Source organism: Ornithodoros turicata, chromosome 9, assembly GCF_037126465.1.
Source record: "Ornithodoros turicata isolate Travis chromosome 9, ASM3712646v1, whole genome shotgun sequence".
NCBI lineage: Eukaryota > Metazoa > Arthropoda > Arachnida > Ixodida > Argasidae > Ornithodoros > Ornithodoros turicata.
In genome coordinates, this window is record NC_088209.1 from 40,631,026 (window position 1) to 40,651,334 (window position 20,309).

Below are 20,309 nucleotides of genomic sequence, written 5' to 3' on the forward strand. Positions count from 1 at the left end.
TGGCCACAAAGCAATAAAAATTATGCCAGACATATGTAGCACAGGGATGCAGTGGTAACAGGCTCGATACCACTAAAACTTGAGGCGTATCATCAAGTGCGTGGAATTCCGAATTTGAAACTCACCGATTCCCAGTCAGGTTCAGCGTGGTCCATTCCCTTGTACTGTATGTAGCTTGCGAATCCTTCGTTTAACCACAGGTCGTCCCACCATCTCATTGTTACCAGGTTTCCGAACCACTGAAAGTAGAACAAAAGAGTATAGAGAAAATGACCATAGATACAGCAAATTGTATTTCCTGCTATTCTCGAACCATAGTCAACAACTTTCGCCGTGACCTTGCACGCGCGGCGAAAAAACGCCCGAGAATCGGCCGCTCGATACGCGTGGACTCGAGCAGAGCGAGTGACGCCTTGTCATGATGAAAGATGAAAGATGAAAAAGATGAAATCTCTTGTTCCACGCCTTGTCATATTCGTCGACCACAAGCGTTCCTTGGAACCTATTGGATGCTGCTGTTTGCTATGGTGGTTTGCGTTTATTCGTTCCAGATGTCGTTGAAATCTTGTTGGCAATAGACCTTTTTCCCTGTTTGTAAACAAATGTCGTCATAGTGTTCAACAGCGCCACCAATTTGGTAGAGTTGAACTACGCTCGAAGCTATGGAGCGAACAAGGTCGCGCCCGAGAACCACGGTCGTGAGGGGATAACGATGATCCCTTAAAGGGACGCGACCCTCGGTCCTACTTTTCTTTCAATGGGGCTGTTGCAGCGAAGTTTGCACAGCGCCATTTCGGGCCCAAAGGGCCACGGATCCCAACAGTAGGTAGTTTCATCAGCGGGTTTTGCATGCTGTTTCAAGCGGTATGGGGCCAAGGAACGCTACAGAACCTGTAGAAAATCCACAGAAAAAGCGGCGCTTATTGAAAAGTGCGAACAACTCGAGACCGTGCATTTGAAAGTACCCCGTCGTCTGCTAAACTATCGCGTGTTGCATAATTTGGGGCGCTGACGTTGCTGATCACTCGCGCCACCTGGCTCAGAGCAAGGGGTCTATAGGAGGCAGCGAACAAGTGCCCATTCGTGGAACCCAGCCCTCGCCTTCCGATTTGTTTCGCTTTCAGTCTGTCTACCGACGTCATGATGACGTTTCTCGGGTAGAGGTTTATTTAGTAAGGGATACTATTCCGACAATTTGTGCAAGCTTCTCATACGCAACTTTGTCTGCTGCACGGCGGCCGTCGCTCCATCCGCTCCTCGGAAAACGCACCCACACGCGCGCGACTATCTGTTGTCGGCAGACTCCGGCGTACACTCTCCGTGCGCGTTGGCAAACTGGTTTTACCGCGGTCACACGCACGTCGAGCGCGCGCGTGTCGTGAAGCCGTCCGGAAAACGCTCCATGCGCTTCGGCTTGTAGTCATAGAAGGTATCGCGTCAACTTACCATGTGAGCGATTTCGTGAGCAATGACACGACAAACGCCCTGTTTGTCTGTCGAGGAAGACGTCTTGGGGTCGTAGAGAAGTCTCGTTTCTCGGTAGGTTATGAGACCCCAGTTTTCCATGGCTCCCGACGAGAAGTCGGGAATGGCGATCATGTCTGAGAGAATGAAATGTCACATTTTTTTTTCCTGTTTTAAATTGTCTATTTTTTGGTACGCGCAGAATATAGCAACTGTAGAGTTGAATGTGTTTAAGACTTCAGTGCGCGCGCTGAACGGTTGCTGTTTGCTACTATGGGTTGTAGCATATTATCTGCTCCCTTGCGACTTCTAGCAAAAAAAAAAGTTAAGCAATTAGTTCCTTAACAAGAAACGTAGATTAAGTTGTCATTTAGAATACACTCTACTTGCGTCCTGCCTTCTATGAACAAAAAGTTTGCATTATGCCTGCACGCAGGGTTCCCTCTGCATTATTATTCCACTTCTGAACAAGAAATGCAGATTAAGTTTTAGGCATGTAAGGTACCGTACCTCGTATTGCGGTCTGTGAACAAAAATGTGGAAGAAATTGGCATGTAGAGTATTCCCGACTCCATTGTGCCCATCGTAAACCCACCGTAAGGAGCCGCGTAGGATGCCATCTCCTTCACTTTGTATGTACCCTCTAACTTAGTATGTCTTCTATTAACAAAAATAAATCTGCATTTGGGTACGTAAGTGAATGTTATTTTTTACACTAGGAGCAGCAATTTCAGTAACGTGTGCACTACTCGCGACAGAAAATGGCGGCAACACTTACCGAGCTTCGGAAGTGGGTATTTTATCTTAAAATACTCTTCAAAGTAGGACAATATCTTCAAGGCAGATGCCATGGCGTATTCAGCTTTAGCAATTTCGTCTTCCCTAGCGAAGACACGTACCTGATGCAAGATCATAAAGTTAGTCAAAGATCGAACGCGTGTTTAAAAAACGAAGGTTGCGTAGGACATTTCTCACTTGGACTCCGTTTGTGCTCGTGCCTTTGATGTGCGCGAAGTCACAGACGACCACAGCCACCAAGTACGTCGTCATGGCTACCGTCCTTTCAAACTTTGTCACACGGAATCCAGTTGCGGTAGTCGAATTCTCCTGAAAAAGTAACGAAGACACAGATTGTACACAGTTCTGCAGAACGGTATACGGTATGGTCTTATAACCGTGTCACACGGGTAGTCTTCAATGACCATTGACACCAACGACCACTGAAAATGCGCGTAGCGCTACCAAGCGTGTAACGCGTCAACTTCTCAACGAGCATTGGATCCAACGTTTTCTGGTGGGTTGACACATTACACGCTAGGTGGTGCTACCTGCATTTTCAATGGTCATTGATCTCAATGGTCGTTGAGGACTGCCCGTGTGACAGTTGTATTATACGGTTTCTTTGCAGCACAGCAGGCACCGTCATATCGATGCTTTGTTGCACTATGTGTACGCTACGTACTCTACTAGCAGCACTGTTCAACGATATATGGTGTCACGCGAGTGGAATGTGACGTCACTGATATACGATTAATAGCAATAGGAAGACACATTTCTCTCTTACGGTGCGCATTATGTTAGTACGCTATGAGGACTTCTACTAATTTCTAATCAATGTCAATATCTGTGGCTATTGCAACAGTAAATATAGCATAAGTGCTCTTCTTCAGGGTCACCAATACGCAGTACCAGTGTACCAGAGGCAATTGTATTGCAAGCGGCCTGCCCCTGTGGGTACTTCGCAACTTGCTGCCACTGCCTGAGGTACTCTGATGCGTTCCTTCTTGACTCACCTTTATGGGCATGTTTGAGATGGCGATGTACTTCGGTTCGTGTATTAAACTGATGCTGAACGTAGCCTTGAACCTTGGTTCATCAAAGCAAGGGAACGCGCTCCTTGCGTCCGTCGGCTCGAATTGCGTTGTCGCCAGATATCTAAAGATGACAGGCCACATGATAAGATCAAGTTCACTGCGCTCGATTTCGCAACGAACAAGCCACTTACCGCGTCTGGTTGTGTACATCTGTGTAGGTGCTCAGATACAACCCTTTCAGATCTTTGGTCATGTTTCCACTGAACTCGTAGTGCAACACATACTTTCCAATATCGATCGTCGAGTCGAACTTCATCACAAAGAATTCGTTGTCCTCATACTCGAACGATTCCTGAACGGGTATCACTCTGTTGGCTTCTGTTATGGAGGCCGACGTGACATTCATGTCCTTGATATGGACATGAATACTCCGGACTGGTTTGAAGAGCTGGATCTCGATGTCTACTTTGCCTTCGAAGTACTGGTCTTCCAAGAAGGGCTGAAGTCGCAAGTCATAGTGTACGGGGACAACGTGCGACGGGAGTCGGAGGTTCTCCCAAGGCTGAACTTTGTACTCTCGAATCCAGTTGAGGACGGGTTCGCGGAAGTTGGCCAGCCATCGGATGTTGTCTCTGACCGCTGCTAGTGCTTGGGATCTAGCTCGGGTACCCGCGCCGGCTTCGGGATGTGCCTCGAAGAATTCTTCCATCTAACAGGGGGGAGGTATCACATATTAAACGGGCTTTAACGTACAAACCCACGCAGAATGGCGTAAATGCAGGCTAGCTGGTGGACAAATTCCATGATAGGCAAGCCTGAGCGATGGGCAAGACACGTAAACAAACACAAACACGAAGGCGTGTTTGTGTTTGAAATCATCAAAACATGACCTGAAACCTATCATGAAACCCACGCAGCACGTCATAGTATCTTGACCCAATATTGGCTGGATATCGGCGATACTGGGCCAATAGTGGGTCAAAATTGGGACAGTATTGCCAACATCCAGCCGATATTGGCCCGCGATGCTGTGCTGCGTGGGAAGTTGGTGTGGGTGCGTTCCTTTTGTAATGTTGTCAAGGTAACGGAATCATTCATTCCGCCAGAAGAAAATTCTCCACTTTTGTACCCATATAATACCCCTTTAGTGATGAATTGTATTCGTTCCAATTAATTATATCACAAGACATGGATAGGGATGGGGGTCGTGAAGTAAAGTGTAATCAATGTAGTTTTGAAAAGCACGCGATGTGGACATACACATCACCGCAGTGGTTGCCCCCGAGCTGTAACCGTGACATTATAAAATGTGATGTGTTAAATCTCAAAAATGAGCAAGGAAAAATCTGCTATGCCGACGACACATACGCACGCACGTATTTATCCACGTTAGCCACGTTCAAAAGTACTTCGATTTGATTAGCGAAAACAGTACTGACCTCTCGGAGCTTTTGAAGCGTAGTGAAATGTTTGCAGACGGAATAAACGATTCTGCCAAATTTTCTGTCTTCTAAGGTGAACCTTGCAAAAAGCAGAGGAGAGACTCATGAATTCGTGGACATACATGGAAACAACGCGTACTACCTTTCAACAAGTACGTCCCAGTGTTTACGGAGGAAAGCCCATACTGAATGTAAACCGTCTGTATTCTCCGCTATGTGGGACATCAAGGCATAGAAGTCCTGTCTCCGTATCAGAGACTCGTTCAAAGACGCGTTGAGCAACCTGGAACGGGGGGAAGTCGGCGGTTCATCGGTGATCGCGGACGACATGATCGAAAAGAGTCTTTAAATCGTGTCGCACCTGTCAATGATGGCGACATTCCTGATGCTGGCGAGACCCTTGAGCAACTTGTTGCGTTCACCGGCCGACGGTTCTTTCAAGTACGCCTGCCACATGTGCTCCCAAATTTCTTCGTTGCAAACGTGAACCATGCCCCACACATAGGCCAGCTCGCGTAGATTGGCTGCAATTCTGACATACGAAATAGAAACATTTACTTCGGCCATTGTCCAGCAATACCAAAAATCATGGCACACGTGTTCTTTCTGCTCGTTTTCCAAACAAACACGGTGTAGTACACGCAAGAGCGAAATATCGAGACAGCGCTTGTGCGCCTGTGCAACGCGCCAAGAATCACTCCTCGGGCATTCAACAGATGGCGCTTCCAGTGCGAATGTGACAGGCCGTGTAAACTGCGTGCCTACAAATGTTGGGGGGGGGGGGGGGATCACACCACCAGAGCTCTGCTTCAAATGTGAAAACCGGTTTTAAAGGGGCAGTCGCATCCAGTAACCCATCTATGGGACAGGTAGCATTACGTTCGGATATCGACCGACAATCTACTTGGCAAATTTTGTCATCCGAAAAGTGCAAGATATTACATAAACGAAGAAATTAAATAAAATTTAAAGATCAGCTCCGCTCCCGCAGCTGGAGAGGCCCCGGCGACAACGACATCAGCGTGACGTCACTCCCTAACAGGAGGAGTGAGAGGGTGGCGCTCACACAGGAAAGGCGCCGTCTAGACGCGTGCCCCGCCGCGGCATCTTTTTTTCTTTTTTTCGAGGTCGTGCTCCGACTGGTGGTGTAGCTAGAGAATGACGTTTTTGCCTTTTTTCAGAGAGGGAATTCCGGCACACACTCAACATCCGGCGCCTGCTCTTGTCATGCATTCCAACGAATAGCACTCAAATTACGCTACTATTTCGCGTGGGATTTTCGATACCGTGGTCAGTGCCCCAACAACACCGAATATCCTATAGATGTACGAATAATGTCCTAACGAATTCGTACGTCCCACGGATATCTGAGGGATATTCATGGGATGTACGAGTTCGTTAGGACATTATCCGTACTTCCAGACGATATTCAGTGTTGTTGGGGTGGTCAACGAGGAATAACATGATATCATAGTTTCGTATCGACTGGTCCGTATACGACTGTTTCTTAAAGCGCAGTAGTTGAAGGCCTATGGAAACGGTACGGCGCATGTATAATTGTTTTGTAATCTACAACGTTTGCTGAAACAGGCTTTTTGAGGTGACATCGGTTTAAGGTAGAAATGAACTTCTCGTCAAAGTCAGGTAAAGAGTAAATACAAGTTCGAATCGTGTCTAATACGGATGTATCCGATACTCCTCCACATGTTATATTTGCTAACGATGCATTTCACAATACCGAATTAGATCAGCATTTTGAGCTGTACTCACTGTTCGCCCTTGACCCAAGCCATTAAAGCATCGGCGGCTCTTTGTCGGCAGATGCGATCTCCACTGAAGCAGGACAGTTCTATGGCTACTTCTCTGGCACGCCTTTGAAGTTAACACAAGTCATTGTCTGCTCACGTTAAACTATATTAGCGACTGCGCTACTAACTTGGTCAAGTGATCCCCTTTGTCGAGCCACAAGAAGTCCTCAAAGGCACCTTCGGAGATGTATTGGAGGTATACCTGTGAATACAATGAGTACGACAATGAATATAATTGGAGGCTCAGTGTAAGTATACTAAATCACATGTTAAGCTCCAGGGTAGATAGTCAGGGATGATAATAATGATTCGGCACACTTTTTCTTTTTTTTGCATAAAGGCAACTATAAGTGAGTAAAAAAGTGAGCAAATAGTGCATAGGGTCACTACAACTTTGTGACATGCGTGCCATTGTTGCAACGTACAATTCGATATCAGTAGTTTTTTATTGATGAACAATTTTAGGTTTTCACTTTAACATTTTCATACAAACCACTGAACGCCACAAGCAAACACTAGTAAATGAACATATTAATGCGCAATGGAATAGATAGATAAATATGGGAAGCAAAAAGAAAATCACGGATTCTGTAAAAAAAAAATATGGTAGCAGACAATGAAGTCGTAAGTTAGTGAAGTCTCTTATTTGATACCTCAACGTAACTGTAAAAGAAAAGGACCTAGTAAACTAATGCAAATGCGACGCAAATACAACCGAATGCAACGCCGAATAGATAAAAATAAATACACGGTAGTAAGGTGGCTAGCCAGCTACCTGATTACACAGATATTATTGCAAACTGAAAATCGAAACACAACGTTCACGGGGAATTAAAAAAAAATACTCGACTGTACAGTTAGACTGCTCTGCATGCTTCCATCCCGGCTGGCGGCAATAATACGCCGTTAACCATCAACACCGTAGGCAAATGTGATGAAGTTGGTAGCCTTCAGTTGCTCACCAAAAACAACTGCTGTTCGCTGTCTTCTCTGAGACACCTAGCAATGTGTTGTAACGACGTCGAAGCGGCCAGGAGTGGAATGAAGTGGCGTTCCTTCCGAAGGTACCCCGTCAATTCCATGGCAGCTGGATAGGGCGTGACACCGGCTCTCGCCAGCAGGAATGTTTCGAAGATGAGCTCAGCCCTGTCCGCAGGTGAAAGTTGCTGGAAGCGCGAAACGAAAGAAGACTGAACCGTGTAACCAATTAACAAAAATGAGGACACAAAGAAGTAAAAACTTCAATGACAAGCTCTCGCGCAGGGCCTCCACTTCATCAGGTGAATATTTCATTAACATGGATAGCGGGCCCTGTGCGAAAGCTTGCAACTAAAGTTTTTTTTAGGTGCCCCGTGTTCTTTTTTGTTCTTTGTTCAATATCACCCCTCTGAACCGTGTCTTCATTTTTTTTCCTTTGCAATACTGAATTTTTTAACGTTTTCCCCAAATGCACGGATATTTATTCAAAGTTTAGGGACTATTTTAGGTGTGGGGACTATTTAGGGAGTGTAAGGGAGTAATGTTCAGTGTCAGGGGACTAAAATGGGAAGTAATTTCAATCTAGGGCACTTAAGGATGCAATTGCGCGCATATTTATTCTTTTTATTTCTTAAAGTGTACGCGGGGATTAAGAAAGAGGATAAGACCACCACTCTATTGATCTGGGAAGGTGAACGATGTTATAATTAGTGAAACAACTCAAAAGTATAATTTCACGCCTCACGCTGCAAAGTACTGGATAGTACCACATCACTACTGCCACAGATTAATTGAATAGAATAAATTATGCAAGTAGTGAAAAGTCAATCATACCTCTATTAGAAATGTAAAGATAAAACTGCGACAAATTAAACCGTGTGATGGTTATTAGAACGCTTCAACCGAAGGTGATCTCTACCTTGTGATTTTCGAAAAGGACATCAGACAGCACTCCTAGGTCATCCTCCTCGTAGTGAACGAGATAGTAGCCTTTGAAGTCGGCATTGAACTTCACCCAGTCGCTGTTCTTTCGTAGCCCCACGTCAAAAATTTCTGTTTAAAACACAAAATAGGTCACATTATTTTCAATCAGTTTACTTTAGCTTATCAATTGGGCTTCGACGTGCTAGTGTGATACCCCGGAATATGCAAGTTGTCGGATAACGAACTAACTGCGCACTGTTTATTCGTTAAACTATTCCTTGTGCCCAATTCAATACATTTGTGTTTCCAACGTAATACATTAAAATGAAAGAAGGAAGTCACTGAAAAGGTTAGCGAGCTGTAGGAATCGACTAACAGTTGCAGTTGAGGCTTGTGTTTTGCGTTGACCTTTCTTCTGTGTTCCAGCCTTAGAACATCAATGTCCATAATGTTCATTACCCTGAACGTGCTCTGTTCATATTTTCTGTCCGAGCGTTAGTAACAAATGTTCATGTGCAAATGTGCGTTATTAACAAGCGTCCCAACAAATTATGCGAAACATTTTTCATAAAGGGCGCTTTACCGCATGTACACAATATATGTGGCAAAGTACCCTTTACAGGAGCCCCAGGGTTAGAACCCGCCATTACAAAAAAAAAAAAACAAAAAAAAACTTCTCATGGCTATATACTAAAAGTCCTATACGTGCCTGACGCATTTGTCTTGAGCCAGTGAAGGCCTTGAACCTTTGTAGAAGTCTTAAATGTCAGTGGAATTTCCCACATGTACCTAAAGAGAGCGGGTTATTCCGTCAGATGTTTACAACATAGTGCTCAAGATATTACGTGATGAAAAAATATACCTAAAAGCAGAATCATTGGTGAGGTTTGCAGCAGCTTCAGGATTGAGAAGAAATCGCTGTTGCGAGACCTCGTAGAGGCTCGTATTGGTTTCGAGCCGTTTGACGGAGACGTATGGAAATCCCATCTGACGCGTCCACGTGTTCATAATGGTGGTGATGTGTAGACTCTAGCGCATGCGCAGGAAGTACAACCACCTTAAGGTAACGGTATCGGGAACGGTACCGGTAAATACCTTTGACGAGGCGTGCTCGAGTTCTCTCCAAAGGTCCAGAGTTACGGCGCTGCCATACTTGCGGGTTCGCAGGTAATTCTAAAATATGAAATACTTTAAAATTAAAGAATGTTTCCTCGACAAACGTGCGAAACAAAGTGATGAACTCTTATTGGGAAGCGAAAGTAAGTTGCTACAAATACCACTGAGAGATTCGAACTTTGTAACGAATTGAAAAGCGAGAGTCGGAAATGAGAATTTGGTAACTGATGCGAAGTGGCCTGAACTTACACGGACGCCACGAGCGAAGTCTTCGGATCCCATAAACGATTCCAGCATACCAATAACCGCCGATCCCTGAAAAATTACGCATCGGAATAAGAGAACACCGTTTATATCGAAAGTTTTAAAAAAGCGACATAGTAAAACGTCAACCAATACAGCGAATATAATTCACCTTGTAGTAGGATATCTCGTCAAATATTTCCGATATCTCATTCGGATTTCTGACTGGGAGGACAATAGGATGGGAGCTCGGGACAGCGTCCTTCTCCAGGACACCCGTGAGCAGCTTGTAAATAAACTGGTTCTCCTGAAAGACGAAAATAAAGCAAGACTGCATGTTACAGGTTGCATCATGGACCGTCACCGCAATAAAACGCGAGAAATTTATGGAGGTAGTTTTCACTGCAACTCTATGAAATTACATGGTCTGTTACTGGTGTTAAGTTTAAAAGGTACACGCCCAGTGAAAACTGACACGTCAGAAAGTAAACGTAACTCACCACGTCCCAACCAGGATGTACAGCATCCACACCCTTCGAGGAAATGTATGTCGCAAAACCTTCGTTGAGCCACACATCGTTCCACCACTTCATGGTAACAAGGTTGCCAAACCACTGTTTGTTTGTGCAACAAAAAAAAGTGTGTTAACTAAAAAAAGCTTTTTTCTTAAGCCTCTCGTATATGTTTGCTCATGCAAGATACATTGTGATATATGATATATTATGCAATACTGGTAAATACGATACCTTTTCCTGTACAAGGTTCGGATAATTTTACTAACCATGTGAGCCAGTTCGTGGGCAACACCCTCCGCAGTTTTGAACTTATCCGAAACCGAGGATGTATTCGGGTCATAAAGGAGTCTGGACTCTCTGAACGTGATGAGGCCCCAGTTTTCCATGGCGCCCAGTTGAAAGTCGGGCACCGCGATGTTATCTGCAAAGGAGACCTGCATGATTATCAGAAAGCACTTTGTACGCCACGACGAGCGTGTGCTGCCCTCAAACGCTAGGAATAGCAGCGTGCACACTTTTGATGCAGGACGCGTTCTACATATAGAAAACAAAATATGAAAAAAATTGGTTGCACCTTTTGGCATTCTCCTAACTGCGGTTAAGTGCGGTAGCCTTATAGGGCCATTGGACGTCACAGCTGACGTCATAAGACGTCATCGGATGTCACCCTAACCGGAAATCAGACGTGTGTTCAAGACCTGCCAGATTCGCTGACTTCGTCATCTTCAGTCTTCCAGATCGGGGCATCTGCTGTTCTGCTCCTCCATTCTACCCTTTCCTACACCTTCTTCTCTCACACTCACTCTCTCTCCATAATGCTTGCTCTCATTGCCATTAACGGACCATACATTTCTGTCGACGTTGATTGGTCCTAGGAAGCTAACAAAGCGTATGTCCGTCCATCCTTCCGTGGCATATCCTCTAAAGCGTGCTTTCACTGCACTGGCGCGATGTATGTAGGAGCAGCATTCGAGCAATATGCAGGATGTTTTTTTTTTCTTCTAATTATTAGACACAGATTGTTTTATTTAAAAAAAACGTGAGACTAGCGCGGAGGCCATCTTTGCAGGCGGGTTATGCGGTAAGGCGGATATTCTGTAGGACAGCGTATGCAATTACTGGACGACTAATTAGCAAACATTTATTAACTAACTCGTTAATTAGACGTTCTCTGAAATGCGAGATAGCAGAATTTGAGCCAGTCATTATTCAAATCCACCGTCCTCATTAAACACCCTGAGAAGCGAACGTACTTTGCGAACGTACGAAATTCCGCTATGCAAATAAGCCTAAACGGGAACTACGCACTTTTCGAGCGCAGAAACGACGCGGTCGGACCGGATCTGGGTCTGGAAGCGGTCTATCTGGCCAAGAGCTTAGCGCCGCCTCTAATCACCTCCATCGCTCCAAAGCACGTGTCCCTCTCACGTTGGATTGCCTGTCGCTCTTTCTGCGCTCGAGAAGTGCGTAGTTCTGGTTACGGTTACTCATTTGCATGGTTACTCTGCATGGTTACATGGTTATGGCTACTCATTTGCATCGCGAAATTTGATAATTTATACATCAAGACACGTTAGCTTCTCAGGGTGCTTAAAAAGGATGATGGATTTTAATAATGACTGGCTCTAATTCTGCTATCTCGCATTTCCCAGAAAGTATATAATCATAATCATAATGAATTCTAGCTAATTAGCCGTCCAGTAATTGCGTACACTGCCCTACAGGATGCCCGCCTGGCCGCATAACAAGCCTGCAAAGATGGGAGCAGCGTTGCTCTCGCAGCTGTTTTGATAAAAAAAATATATATTTAAAAAAATTATATCTCCTCGGCTCTCCTTTAAAGCGAAGTACTGCAATCGTTTGAAAGGCTTACATTTACTCTAATCTTAATCCCTCTGTCTGTGAGCGTATCTACCAATATGTGTCAGCATTCGAGCAATAATGTAAGGATGGATTCTCAACGCGGTATAGCAGACTATAACCCTGGACATCTAGGAACGAAATCCAGGGAGGTGAGTGCTTACCTAATTTAGGCAGAGGATACGGTATATCGAATTGCTGCTCAAAGAACTCGAGCACTTGTATAGCCGTATCTAGTGCGTAACCTGCGTAGCCGATCATATCCTTCCGAGCATACACTCGAACCTGGATATAAGAGAACACTATTAAGTGCAAGTCTTTGTTTTTCTGCAGCAAAGCTCATAAGTCCATGTCGTCAGTACCACACGCATGAAAAATATGTAAAAGAAGATTCCTTTAATACGGAGTTTTAGAATAGCGTTCTCAGCAGCTTTGCGTGCGCGAGAAATAGCGTTACCACCCAGAACGCAAACTCAGCTTTTGCTTTTTGCGCAAGCTCGCTATTTATTGGAAAATGCTGGGCAACGCAAAACTGGATTTGCGGCTCTCCATTGATCTCGCGGCCGACGAGAAACTGCGTGAGCATTCCGTCGTCTGCTAAACAAACAACGCCAAGTAATTCAGAAGAAAACCGTGAGATTGGCTTGCGGTAGCATATATTTTTATTAGGAACAACAAAGCGTGCTTAGAAAAAGTGATTCTTCTGTGTTTTTGATTTTTATTATTTTTTTAAGTCTTCACTTCTAGCCGTAACGGCGCTGCAAGCGACGATTCATGCCAGCAGTCTTACGTCACGGAAAAGCTATTCTATAAGCACTGTGCGGACAGGCCTGTTGCGTCCGATTACATAGCGTTTACGTTTTGTGTTTCCAACAAACGCTTTTCCAAAACTCCCTATTATAACGTAAGTTTGCGGGCTATCTGGCTCGGCCCTGCAACATTGTGCACACACGGTCGTGAGGCCTGAGCAGGAATGTTTTATACAATAAGGACATTGTTTTATCGTTGGACATACGAGCACAATGCAAGCCAGTTATAGTGTAGACTCACATATGGTAACATTACCTTTAGTTTTAAGGGAAGACATAAACTAAAACACGAAACACTTTTTATCGTCACGTTGCATCTTCCGTCTACGTTAAAGCAACACGCAGTCACTTACAGGGGTGCCTCTGGAAGTCGTACCAGCGACGTGCTCGAAGTCACAAACCACCACGGCGACCAAGTACGTCACCATCTTATGGGATTCTTGAAATGTTGTTGCCACCTTTGTCTCGCTGTAATTGGCGGTCTGTTAAAGAGCGAGGAGGAGAAAGAAAGAGTTGTAGGATTTGAACTCTGGAAAAAGGCTTAAGCAACAAGGTGAATAAATTATTTTTTAAAAAAATGCCTGTTTAGTGACACGGGCACCATACCGAATGGGACAATACTGTTCATAAACCTGACTGCTCTGAGCTACTGACCAGAAAATAAAGTTTTCTTATGGGGCGTAAAAGTGCTGGAGGTATGCATAATGAACGTATACTTAAAATATGGTAGGAGAGGGAATAGGGAACTATATGCCCTGCACAACGCAATGTAGTCACAGACAAAGAAACGTGGGACCAGCTTACCCTTTCCACAGGCATGTTAGACAACGCTGTCATGTTGCGGTTGTGTATGACCGTGATGGTGAAGTTGGCCTTAAAACTCGGTTCGTCAAAGCACGGGAACACCATCCGCGCTGCTGTAGCTTGCAGATGTGACGTCACGATATACCTGCAACGTCACGCAACGAATAGTCTTACGTTTGAAGGTATAGTTCGCTTTCGAAGCATCAATTCATGCATTTTTGTTGACACGGGCAGTGCAGTTTTTGTTCTTATTTCGTGTGCATGCATACATACATACATGCATGCATGTATGTATGGAGCATGTATGTATGTATGTATGTATGTATGTATGTATGTGTGTGTGCATGTATGTATGCATGTATGTATGCATCTGTGCATGTATGTATGTATGTGTGTATGCATGTATGTATGCACCTGTGCATGTATGTGTGTATGTGTGTATGTATGCATCTGTGCATGTACGTATGTATGTATGTATGTATGCATGCATGCATGCATGTATGTATGTATGTATGTATGTATGTGTGTGTGCATGTATGTATGCATGTATGTATGCATCTGTGCATGTATGTATGTATGTGTGTATGCATGTATGTATGCACCTGTGCATGTATGTGTGTATGTGTGTATGTATGCATCTGTGCATGTACGTATGTATGTATGTATGTATGCATGCATGCATGCATGATGTATGTATGTATGTATGTATGTATGTATACATGCATGTATGGACGCATGTTTGTTTGAATGTATGTATAAATAAATGAACAGAAAATATTCCTACCTTTTCTCACCAGTCCGACTGTCCGTATACGAGCTCTTATAGAGCCCCTGCAAGCTGTTCAAAAGCGAACTTTCGAACCTAAATCTGAGCATGTATCGGCCAGGGGGCATTATATCTTTCGTCTGCGTCACCCAAAAGTCATTTTCCGCGTACAGAAAGGGCTCGTTCTCGAACCGTATCTCTTTGCCGATGTTCGGACCGCTCGCTCGTTCGATTCGGGTCTCGTAGATATTGATGTTCCTGGCGTGCACTAGAATCACGTTGGTGGCTTTCCTGAGCTTGACGCTTATGGAGGCGCTGCCGATCACCGTGTCGTTCTCCGGGATCGGTTCCAGAGTGACGTCATAAGTGTGGGGAGTCACGTGACGGGGTAGTCGCAACCCTTCCCAGGGTTCCGGGATGACATTGGACGTGAGCCACTTGGCAACGCTGGGCTCGTGCTGCATGATCCAGGCGATGTTATTGCGGACGTTTTCCAGCGCTTGTTTTCTGGCACGTTTTCCAGCTCCAGCGTTGGGGTGTTTCGTGAAAAATGCTTTCATCTGTAATATGATTGATTGATTGATTGATTGATTGATTATGTGTTTAATGGCACAAAGGCAACAAAGGCCATAGAGCGCCAAAACCATGGTGAGTGTGTCGGAGATGATTATGGGAAAGATGATGTGAGAGAGAGTGTGTGGTAGTTAAAACCTATCTGTAATACAAAGTGAAGAGGTTTAAAGGAACGCTCCTGGGGTGCGAAGGAAACTTCCGATTCTGTGCAAACAAGCAACGAAATGTTGTTCACACAGAAGCAAACTTACCTCGTTGTAATCGAACTGCTTTGTAAAGTAATCACAGATAGTCTTCACTGCCTTGCCCAAGTTTCGATCGTTTAGAGAGAACCTGTAAGGGGGAAAGAACACAAGTGACGTCACGACACGTAAGAGAGATCATCGGACCAAAGACACAAGTTTGAAAATCACAGTCTTTTTTTTTTAAATTCCTTCTCAACGCCGCGAAGTAACTCTTTCTATGAGAGGCGTTGAGAAGTGAACAGATGCAGAGAGGAACGAGAGGAAGGGTGTGGGACATTGGGGGAAGACTATTGTACGTCCTGGGCCGACTTCAGGGCGAACTGTGCCGACATTCGTCCGGACAGTCTACCGGGAAACCGAGGAAAAACCTCAAACATGACAGCCGCCCCCCCCTCTTCGTTTCCTTTTTTTAGGCTAGGTAGCGCGACCTACCGCCCCTTTCAAAAGGGCAAGCCACAACATCCATCCATCCGGGCATTTAGCTTATACGCAACCTGGAACACCTGCCTCGTGTTCTTGAACATTCCAGAAAAAATAATTTTATGGTCCTTCCAAAGCAGTTGAGATTACAAGTGCGAAGAGAAGACTTTCATAAGAAAAGTACGAGTCATATTTTACCGTTGAACCAGTTTGTCCCACTTGGAACGCACGAACTTCCACACTATGTCTCTTCCAACAGTGTTGCCAGCCAGAAACGATAAGACGCTGAAGAAGTCTTGGCGTCGAATGTAACTTTCGTTCATAGCGTACGTCAGATACCTGCAAACGCGGTTGTATTACACTTCCCACATACCCTATATACGTTTCCCATCCATATACCTGTGAATCAACGGCGGGCTTCTGACATGCGCCATGCCGTACAGCAGGTTCACCCTTTCCTGGGCAGAGACTTCTTTCAGATATTTTTCCCACATGAACTGCCATTCGTGGTCTCCGTTGCTCTGGTACATCCCGTAGCGGTAGACGATGCTTCGAATATTTCTTGGCACTTCTCTGCACCAAGCCACAACCTTTGTGTCTGATACACGGCACGAAAAGGTTCACAAAGAACGCAACCACAAAACTTACTGGCAATGATCTACCCAAGCTGTAAGTCTTCGCTTCGCTTCTTTCAGGCATTCTTGATGAAGGTTTCTGCACGCCAGGTCTAGGATGACGGTCCTCAAAAGACTGAAAAACCGACATTTTTAGTGGTAAACGTATTGGTAAAAGCTAGAAGGTATGCTCAACCAGGTATCCGCACGATGTCCGCCCGGTATCCGTGACGCGAGTGCGAACAGAGCAACATCAAGGTTAGTTGAGTGCACTTGACCATACGAGATTTTACGTCATACGACTTCTCGTACATTGGGAAGATTCTGTCGGTGCACTACAGTACATTCCTCATTCTGTTACTTGGGTCGTCTGCTAGCAGCACCATTCTGAGCGCCCTCCTTCGTATCCTTTGGAAAATCTTCCACCGTTTCCTAGAGCGTCGTTCCGATACTCTTTACTCTAGCGCCATTTCTTTCGGAATATCTTCTTGGCGAGTGCTTTCCTCCTCGCTCTCTTTCGCCGACATCTTGCTCCATGAAACATCTTACGCGGCAATACTCCGCACCACGTAACATTACAAAAGATACCATACAAAAAGGTATCCAAAGAAAGCGTACTTGTCGTTATGCTTCTCTCCGTCTTCCCAACCGAGAGTCTTGTAAATTGGGTCGACGAGCTTCCGTATGTATGTCTGAAATACAAAAGCAGTTGCTCCTTGAAAAGACCAGATACTTAGGAGCATTAAGAAAGGACGCTCTTTTCATTACCTGCATAGGTCGCCGAACTTCTGTGTTCTCTAAGAGATGCGACAGAGCCAGCAGCGAACCGTGAGCAGTGGACCATGGGATCAAATGCATCTCGTGGATCAGATACTGAGTCATGTTGAATAGGACGTCGTACGAAAGGCGACCAGACCACGCCAACTGGAACGCGTCGTACAGGAGATTCGAACGATCGGCCGGGGTCAGTTCCTGAATAGACGACAAACGAGACTGAATTTTCTGAAGTCGCTTATAGAGGACTGAGTACATGGGACCTCTCATTATGTATTGCATCACAGATACATTATATGGGAAGGCAAAATGGCTGGAAAATTTCAAAGGGAGTTTCAGAGGAGTTCCTAAAGCTTCACACTTCCATTCGGTCGACATAACTTATAATGACACGACGGACCTCTAAATTTGATTTTAGCGGGATAAAAATGTATGCAACAGACGCGGTCGATTGATACTTTACGATCTTGCCAGTTAGAGGGAAAGGCGATAAAACATTGGAGAAATTAACACGCTCTCCTTTAAGAGCATAAATCAAATAATAAAAAGTCGCAAATGCTTCTGCAGATTAGTTTACCTCGTGATGTTTCTGCAAGACCTCTCCCAAACGCAGCCAGTCTCTCATGTCATAGTTGACGAGGTAATATCCAGTTTGGTTGACGTTGAATTTCACCCATCCGTCGCGGCCAGCATCGTAGATGTGAAATTCGTCTGTATTTAACAAACGTGTAAATGTGTAAAATGGCAAGGCTAGAAGAAAAGCGGGGAGAGAGAAAACGAGAAAACGAAATGATTCCGTTCAAGTGCCTAAATACTAGCTCCCTCTGTGTAGGGTGAAGACGGCCGCGTCGTCTGCTACGAATTTCCGCCATCTTGACGCCAAGACATAGCTCGCGATGCGCTCACAAGGGTGTAGCTGCACACCACATTTTGGAGTTCCATTCATAGCAGAGGAGGTTTTAAAAAGTGGACGAAATCGGCACACAGCCAGCCTGCTTACTCGTCGACGTGACGTAACAACTAACAGTCAGCCAATCACGATCGTGTTTTCAGCGGCGGTAGCCAATCACGAACGAGCTCTCAGCAGTCGTAGCCATGGAGACCGCTGTCGTCTGCGAGCAGTGATGGAACGTCCCCGCGTACTGAACTGGAAAATTTTACGATAAAGCTCAAAACGGTCTTGTATCCTTCTCGTGACTGATTTTCTGGAAAGCGTGTTGCGCGTTTTGTCTACAGATTCATGTCTACAGGTTCCAAGTTAGCTGTAGTCACTAGCGAGCTCTTGAATTCGCAGAACGGCGAATCGTAGTAGCAGACGAATTCCGACTCAACGTAGGGAAGGAGGTAGAGGAGGAAATAAGCAGGCCTTGTGTATCTAGGTGGCGTTGACGCAGCCCTCATACACGGTGAGGGTGGGCGTCAAAATGGCGGCTTCGCGGCGCTCGCTTCTGCAGAGGGTGACTCCACCCTACACAGAGGGAGCTACTATATTCAGGGACCCTAGGTTTCGTAAGGAAGCAACACCCTCTCCAATCGTCGAACTTCGGTGGCTGCTGTGACAGATACTACCGGCTGCTACATCTCCTCCGCTAAACTTAGCGGATGTCGATAAAAATAACAGCAACGTTTGGCATTCCCATACGGCATAATGCGCCCATTTTTTGCGACGTTAGATATTATTTAATATCACGGCTCTGTGCAGAAACCTATATTATTATCATCATAATGGCAAATCGATAGTAGGCCGCACCTTTCTTCTCGTGAAGCCACGCATGTTTCACCTTGTTCCTAGCCGCTGATGTCTTGTAGCTGAGTGGAATACTCCACAGGTATCTGAAAGTGCAGGACGCGGTGAAAATTGAATGCGCGAGATATTGACCTAGACGTCCACTTAGACACCTATCTTAGAGCCAAGTCCATATCTGATAGTTCACGTCAATACACAATATAAACACAGCCCGACTAAAACCTGCGTAAAAATTAATCTGTTGTTCTTACGAAGATGCGACGTCCTGATCACAGTGCTCAGTATTTCTGAGGAACCTGTCCTGTGTAACGGTAATCAATGTCGGGTCATCCATGCTTCGGGTCATCGTCACAACAGGATATCCCATCTGCTGCGTCCACGTGTTCATGATGGTTGACACGTTATATCCTCTAGGAAGGACCTTAAAACGAAGTTGCAAACAGTTAAATCGCAAGAGAGAGAGAGAGAAGAAAAAAATCATTTTGCGCGGAGTCTGCTTCAGAACGCTTCTACGCTCTACAACGTAACTTTTTTTTTTAAATGACGTCACAGAGACTCAACAAAATATGCTAAATAGTGCTGAATATTCGGCGATCGAATGTTGTTACCCATCATTGAAACCCCGAGATTGGGGAAGAACACAGACGCGACACAGACAAGATCTTTGGGCCCGTGTTCTTTCCCAATCTCAGGATTTCGGTAATGGATCACTGCAATCATCAGTTCGCCTGCTTCTCCGCCGTTTTATCAATGATTGTTGTTCGTCTCTGTTCGGCACATGTTATCCATGTGAATGCGAGAAGCGTGGAGCGCGTAAAGAAAAAAAAAGAACTGGACTTGTAAAAAACCTGCGATAATGCCTTCGTTAAAAAAAAAAACATATTTTGCTTTCCAAGAAACACATATACTTTTTCTCTTCTTTCCAACGAGAACACAAAACTTACAGAATGCACGCGGATTGATCAGATGTGTAAATGTTCTCACCCATTTCGCTGCAGCTGAAAGTTCGTCCCACAGATCTTGCGTCCTTGCGTTGCCAAACTGATGGTGGGTTAGGAAGGACTGAAAAAGGCGATATCCAGAAAGACAATTCAACATGAAAAAGGAACTGAGCCGCAATACTTAAAACAGATGTTACTCGAAGGAAAAGGTGAGAAGTGTGCAAGCGAGCTGATGGGCATTTGATGAAGGCAACATGTCCTTGAGATTGAGGAAAGAAACGTTGCCTTCCTCAGATGTCACTTAATGCAACGTAGGCTGAACGATTTTTCAGTTAGTATTCGCTGCGGTAGTTAGTTCGTAGAGGGCGGCACCGTCACCTTTCTTGTGTGGATAACACGCCGGCCGATGTTCAGGGTTGATGGTTCTTTTCCGTAATTCTTGTGTATATTAT

At 45.1% G+C, this 20,309-nt stretch overlaps 1 protein-coding gene across 3 annotated transcripts in view; it reads right to left on the reverse strand.

Moving 5' to 3' along the window:
- LOC135368960 (putative aminopeptidase-2) overlaps positions 1 to 20,309 on the reverse strand; it is a 75,373-nt gene that overhangs the window by 11,767 nt on the left and 43,297 nt on the right. For all 3 annotated transcript variants that reach the window (XM_064602529.1, XM_064602531.1, XM_064602530.1), the window contains exons 11-44: positions 19,901 to 19,978; positions 19,168 to 19,337; positions 18,920 to 19,002; positions 17,747 to 17,880; positions 17,164 to 17,367; positions 17,014 to 17,087; positions 16,430 to 16,531; positions 16,181 to 16,354; positions 15,980 to 16,120; positions 15,368 to 15,449; positions 14,562 to 15,103; positions 13,778 to 13,922; positions 13,327 to 13,455; positions 12,329 to 12,449; positions 10,571 to 10,725; positions 10,290 to 10,403; positions 9,962 to 10,096; positions 9,796 to 9,861; positions 9,526 to 9,603; positions 9,293 to 9,459; positions 9,140 to 9,219; positions 8,426 to 8,559; positions 7,491 to 7,694; positions 6,657 to 6,730; positions 6,491 to 6,592; positions 5,082 to 5,252; positions 4,863 to 5,003; positions 4,718 to 4,799; positions 3,470 to 3,987; positions 3,258 to 3,399; positions 2,440 to 2,571; positions 2,243 to 2,363; positions 1,447 to 1,601; positions 126 to 239 (exon numbers count right to left, since the gene is read on the reverse strand). In XM_064602529.1, coding sequence (XP_064458599.1) covers positions 126 to 239; positions 1,447 to 1,601; positions 2,243 to 2,363; positions 2,440 to 2,571; positions 3,258 to 3,399; positions 3,470 to 3,987; positions 4,718 to 4,799; positions 4,863 to 5,003; positions 5,082 to 5,252; positions 6,491 to 6,592; positions 6,657 to 6,730; positions 7,491 to 7,694; positions 8,426 to 8,559; positions 9,140 to 9,219; positions 9,293 to 9,459; positions 9,526 to 9,603; positions 9,796 to 9,861; positions 9,962 to 10,096; positions 10,290 to 10,403; positions 10,571 to 10,725; positions 12,329 to 12,449; positions 13,327 to 13,455; positions 13,778 to 13,922; positions 14,562 to 15,103; positions 15,368 to 15,449; positions 15,980 to 16,120; positions 16,181 to 16,354; positions 16,430 to 16,531; positions 17,014 to 17,087; positions 17,164 to 17,367; positions 17,747 to 17,880; positions 18,920 to 19,002; positions 19,168 to 19,337; positions 19,901 to 19,978 — 5,064 coding nt within the window. The remainder of the gene's footprint in view (positions 1 to 125; positions 240 to 1,446; positions 1,602 to 2,242; positions 2,364 to 2,439; positions 2,572 to 3,257; positions 3,400 to 3,469; positions 3,988 to 4,717; positions 4,800 to 4,862; positions 5,004 to 5,081; positions 5,253 to 6,490; positions 6,593 to 6,656; positions 6,731 to 7,490; positions 7,695 to 8,425; positions 8,560 to 9,139; positions 9,220 to 9,292; positions 9,460 to 9,525; positions 9,604 to 9,795; positions 9,862 to 9,961; positions 10,097 to 10,289; positions 10,404 to 10,570; positions 10,726 to 12,328; positions 12,450 to 13,326; positions 13,456 to 13,777; positions 13,923 to 14,561; positions 15,104 to 15,367; positions 15,450 to 15,979; positions 16,121 to 16,180; positions 16,355 to 16,429; positions 16,532 to 17,013; positions 17,088 to 17,163; positions 17,368 to 17,746; positions 17,881 to 18,919; positions 19,003 to 19,167; positions 19,338 to 19,900; positions 19,979 to 20,309) is intronic.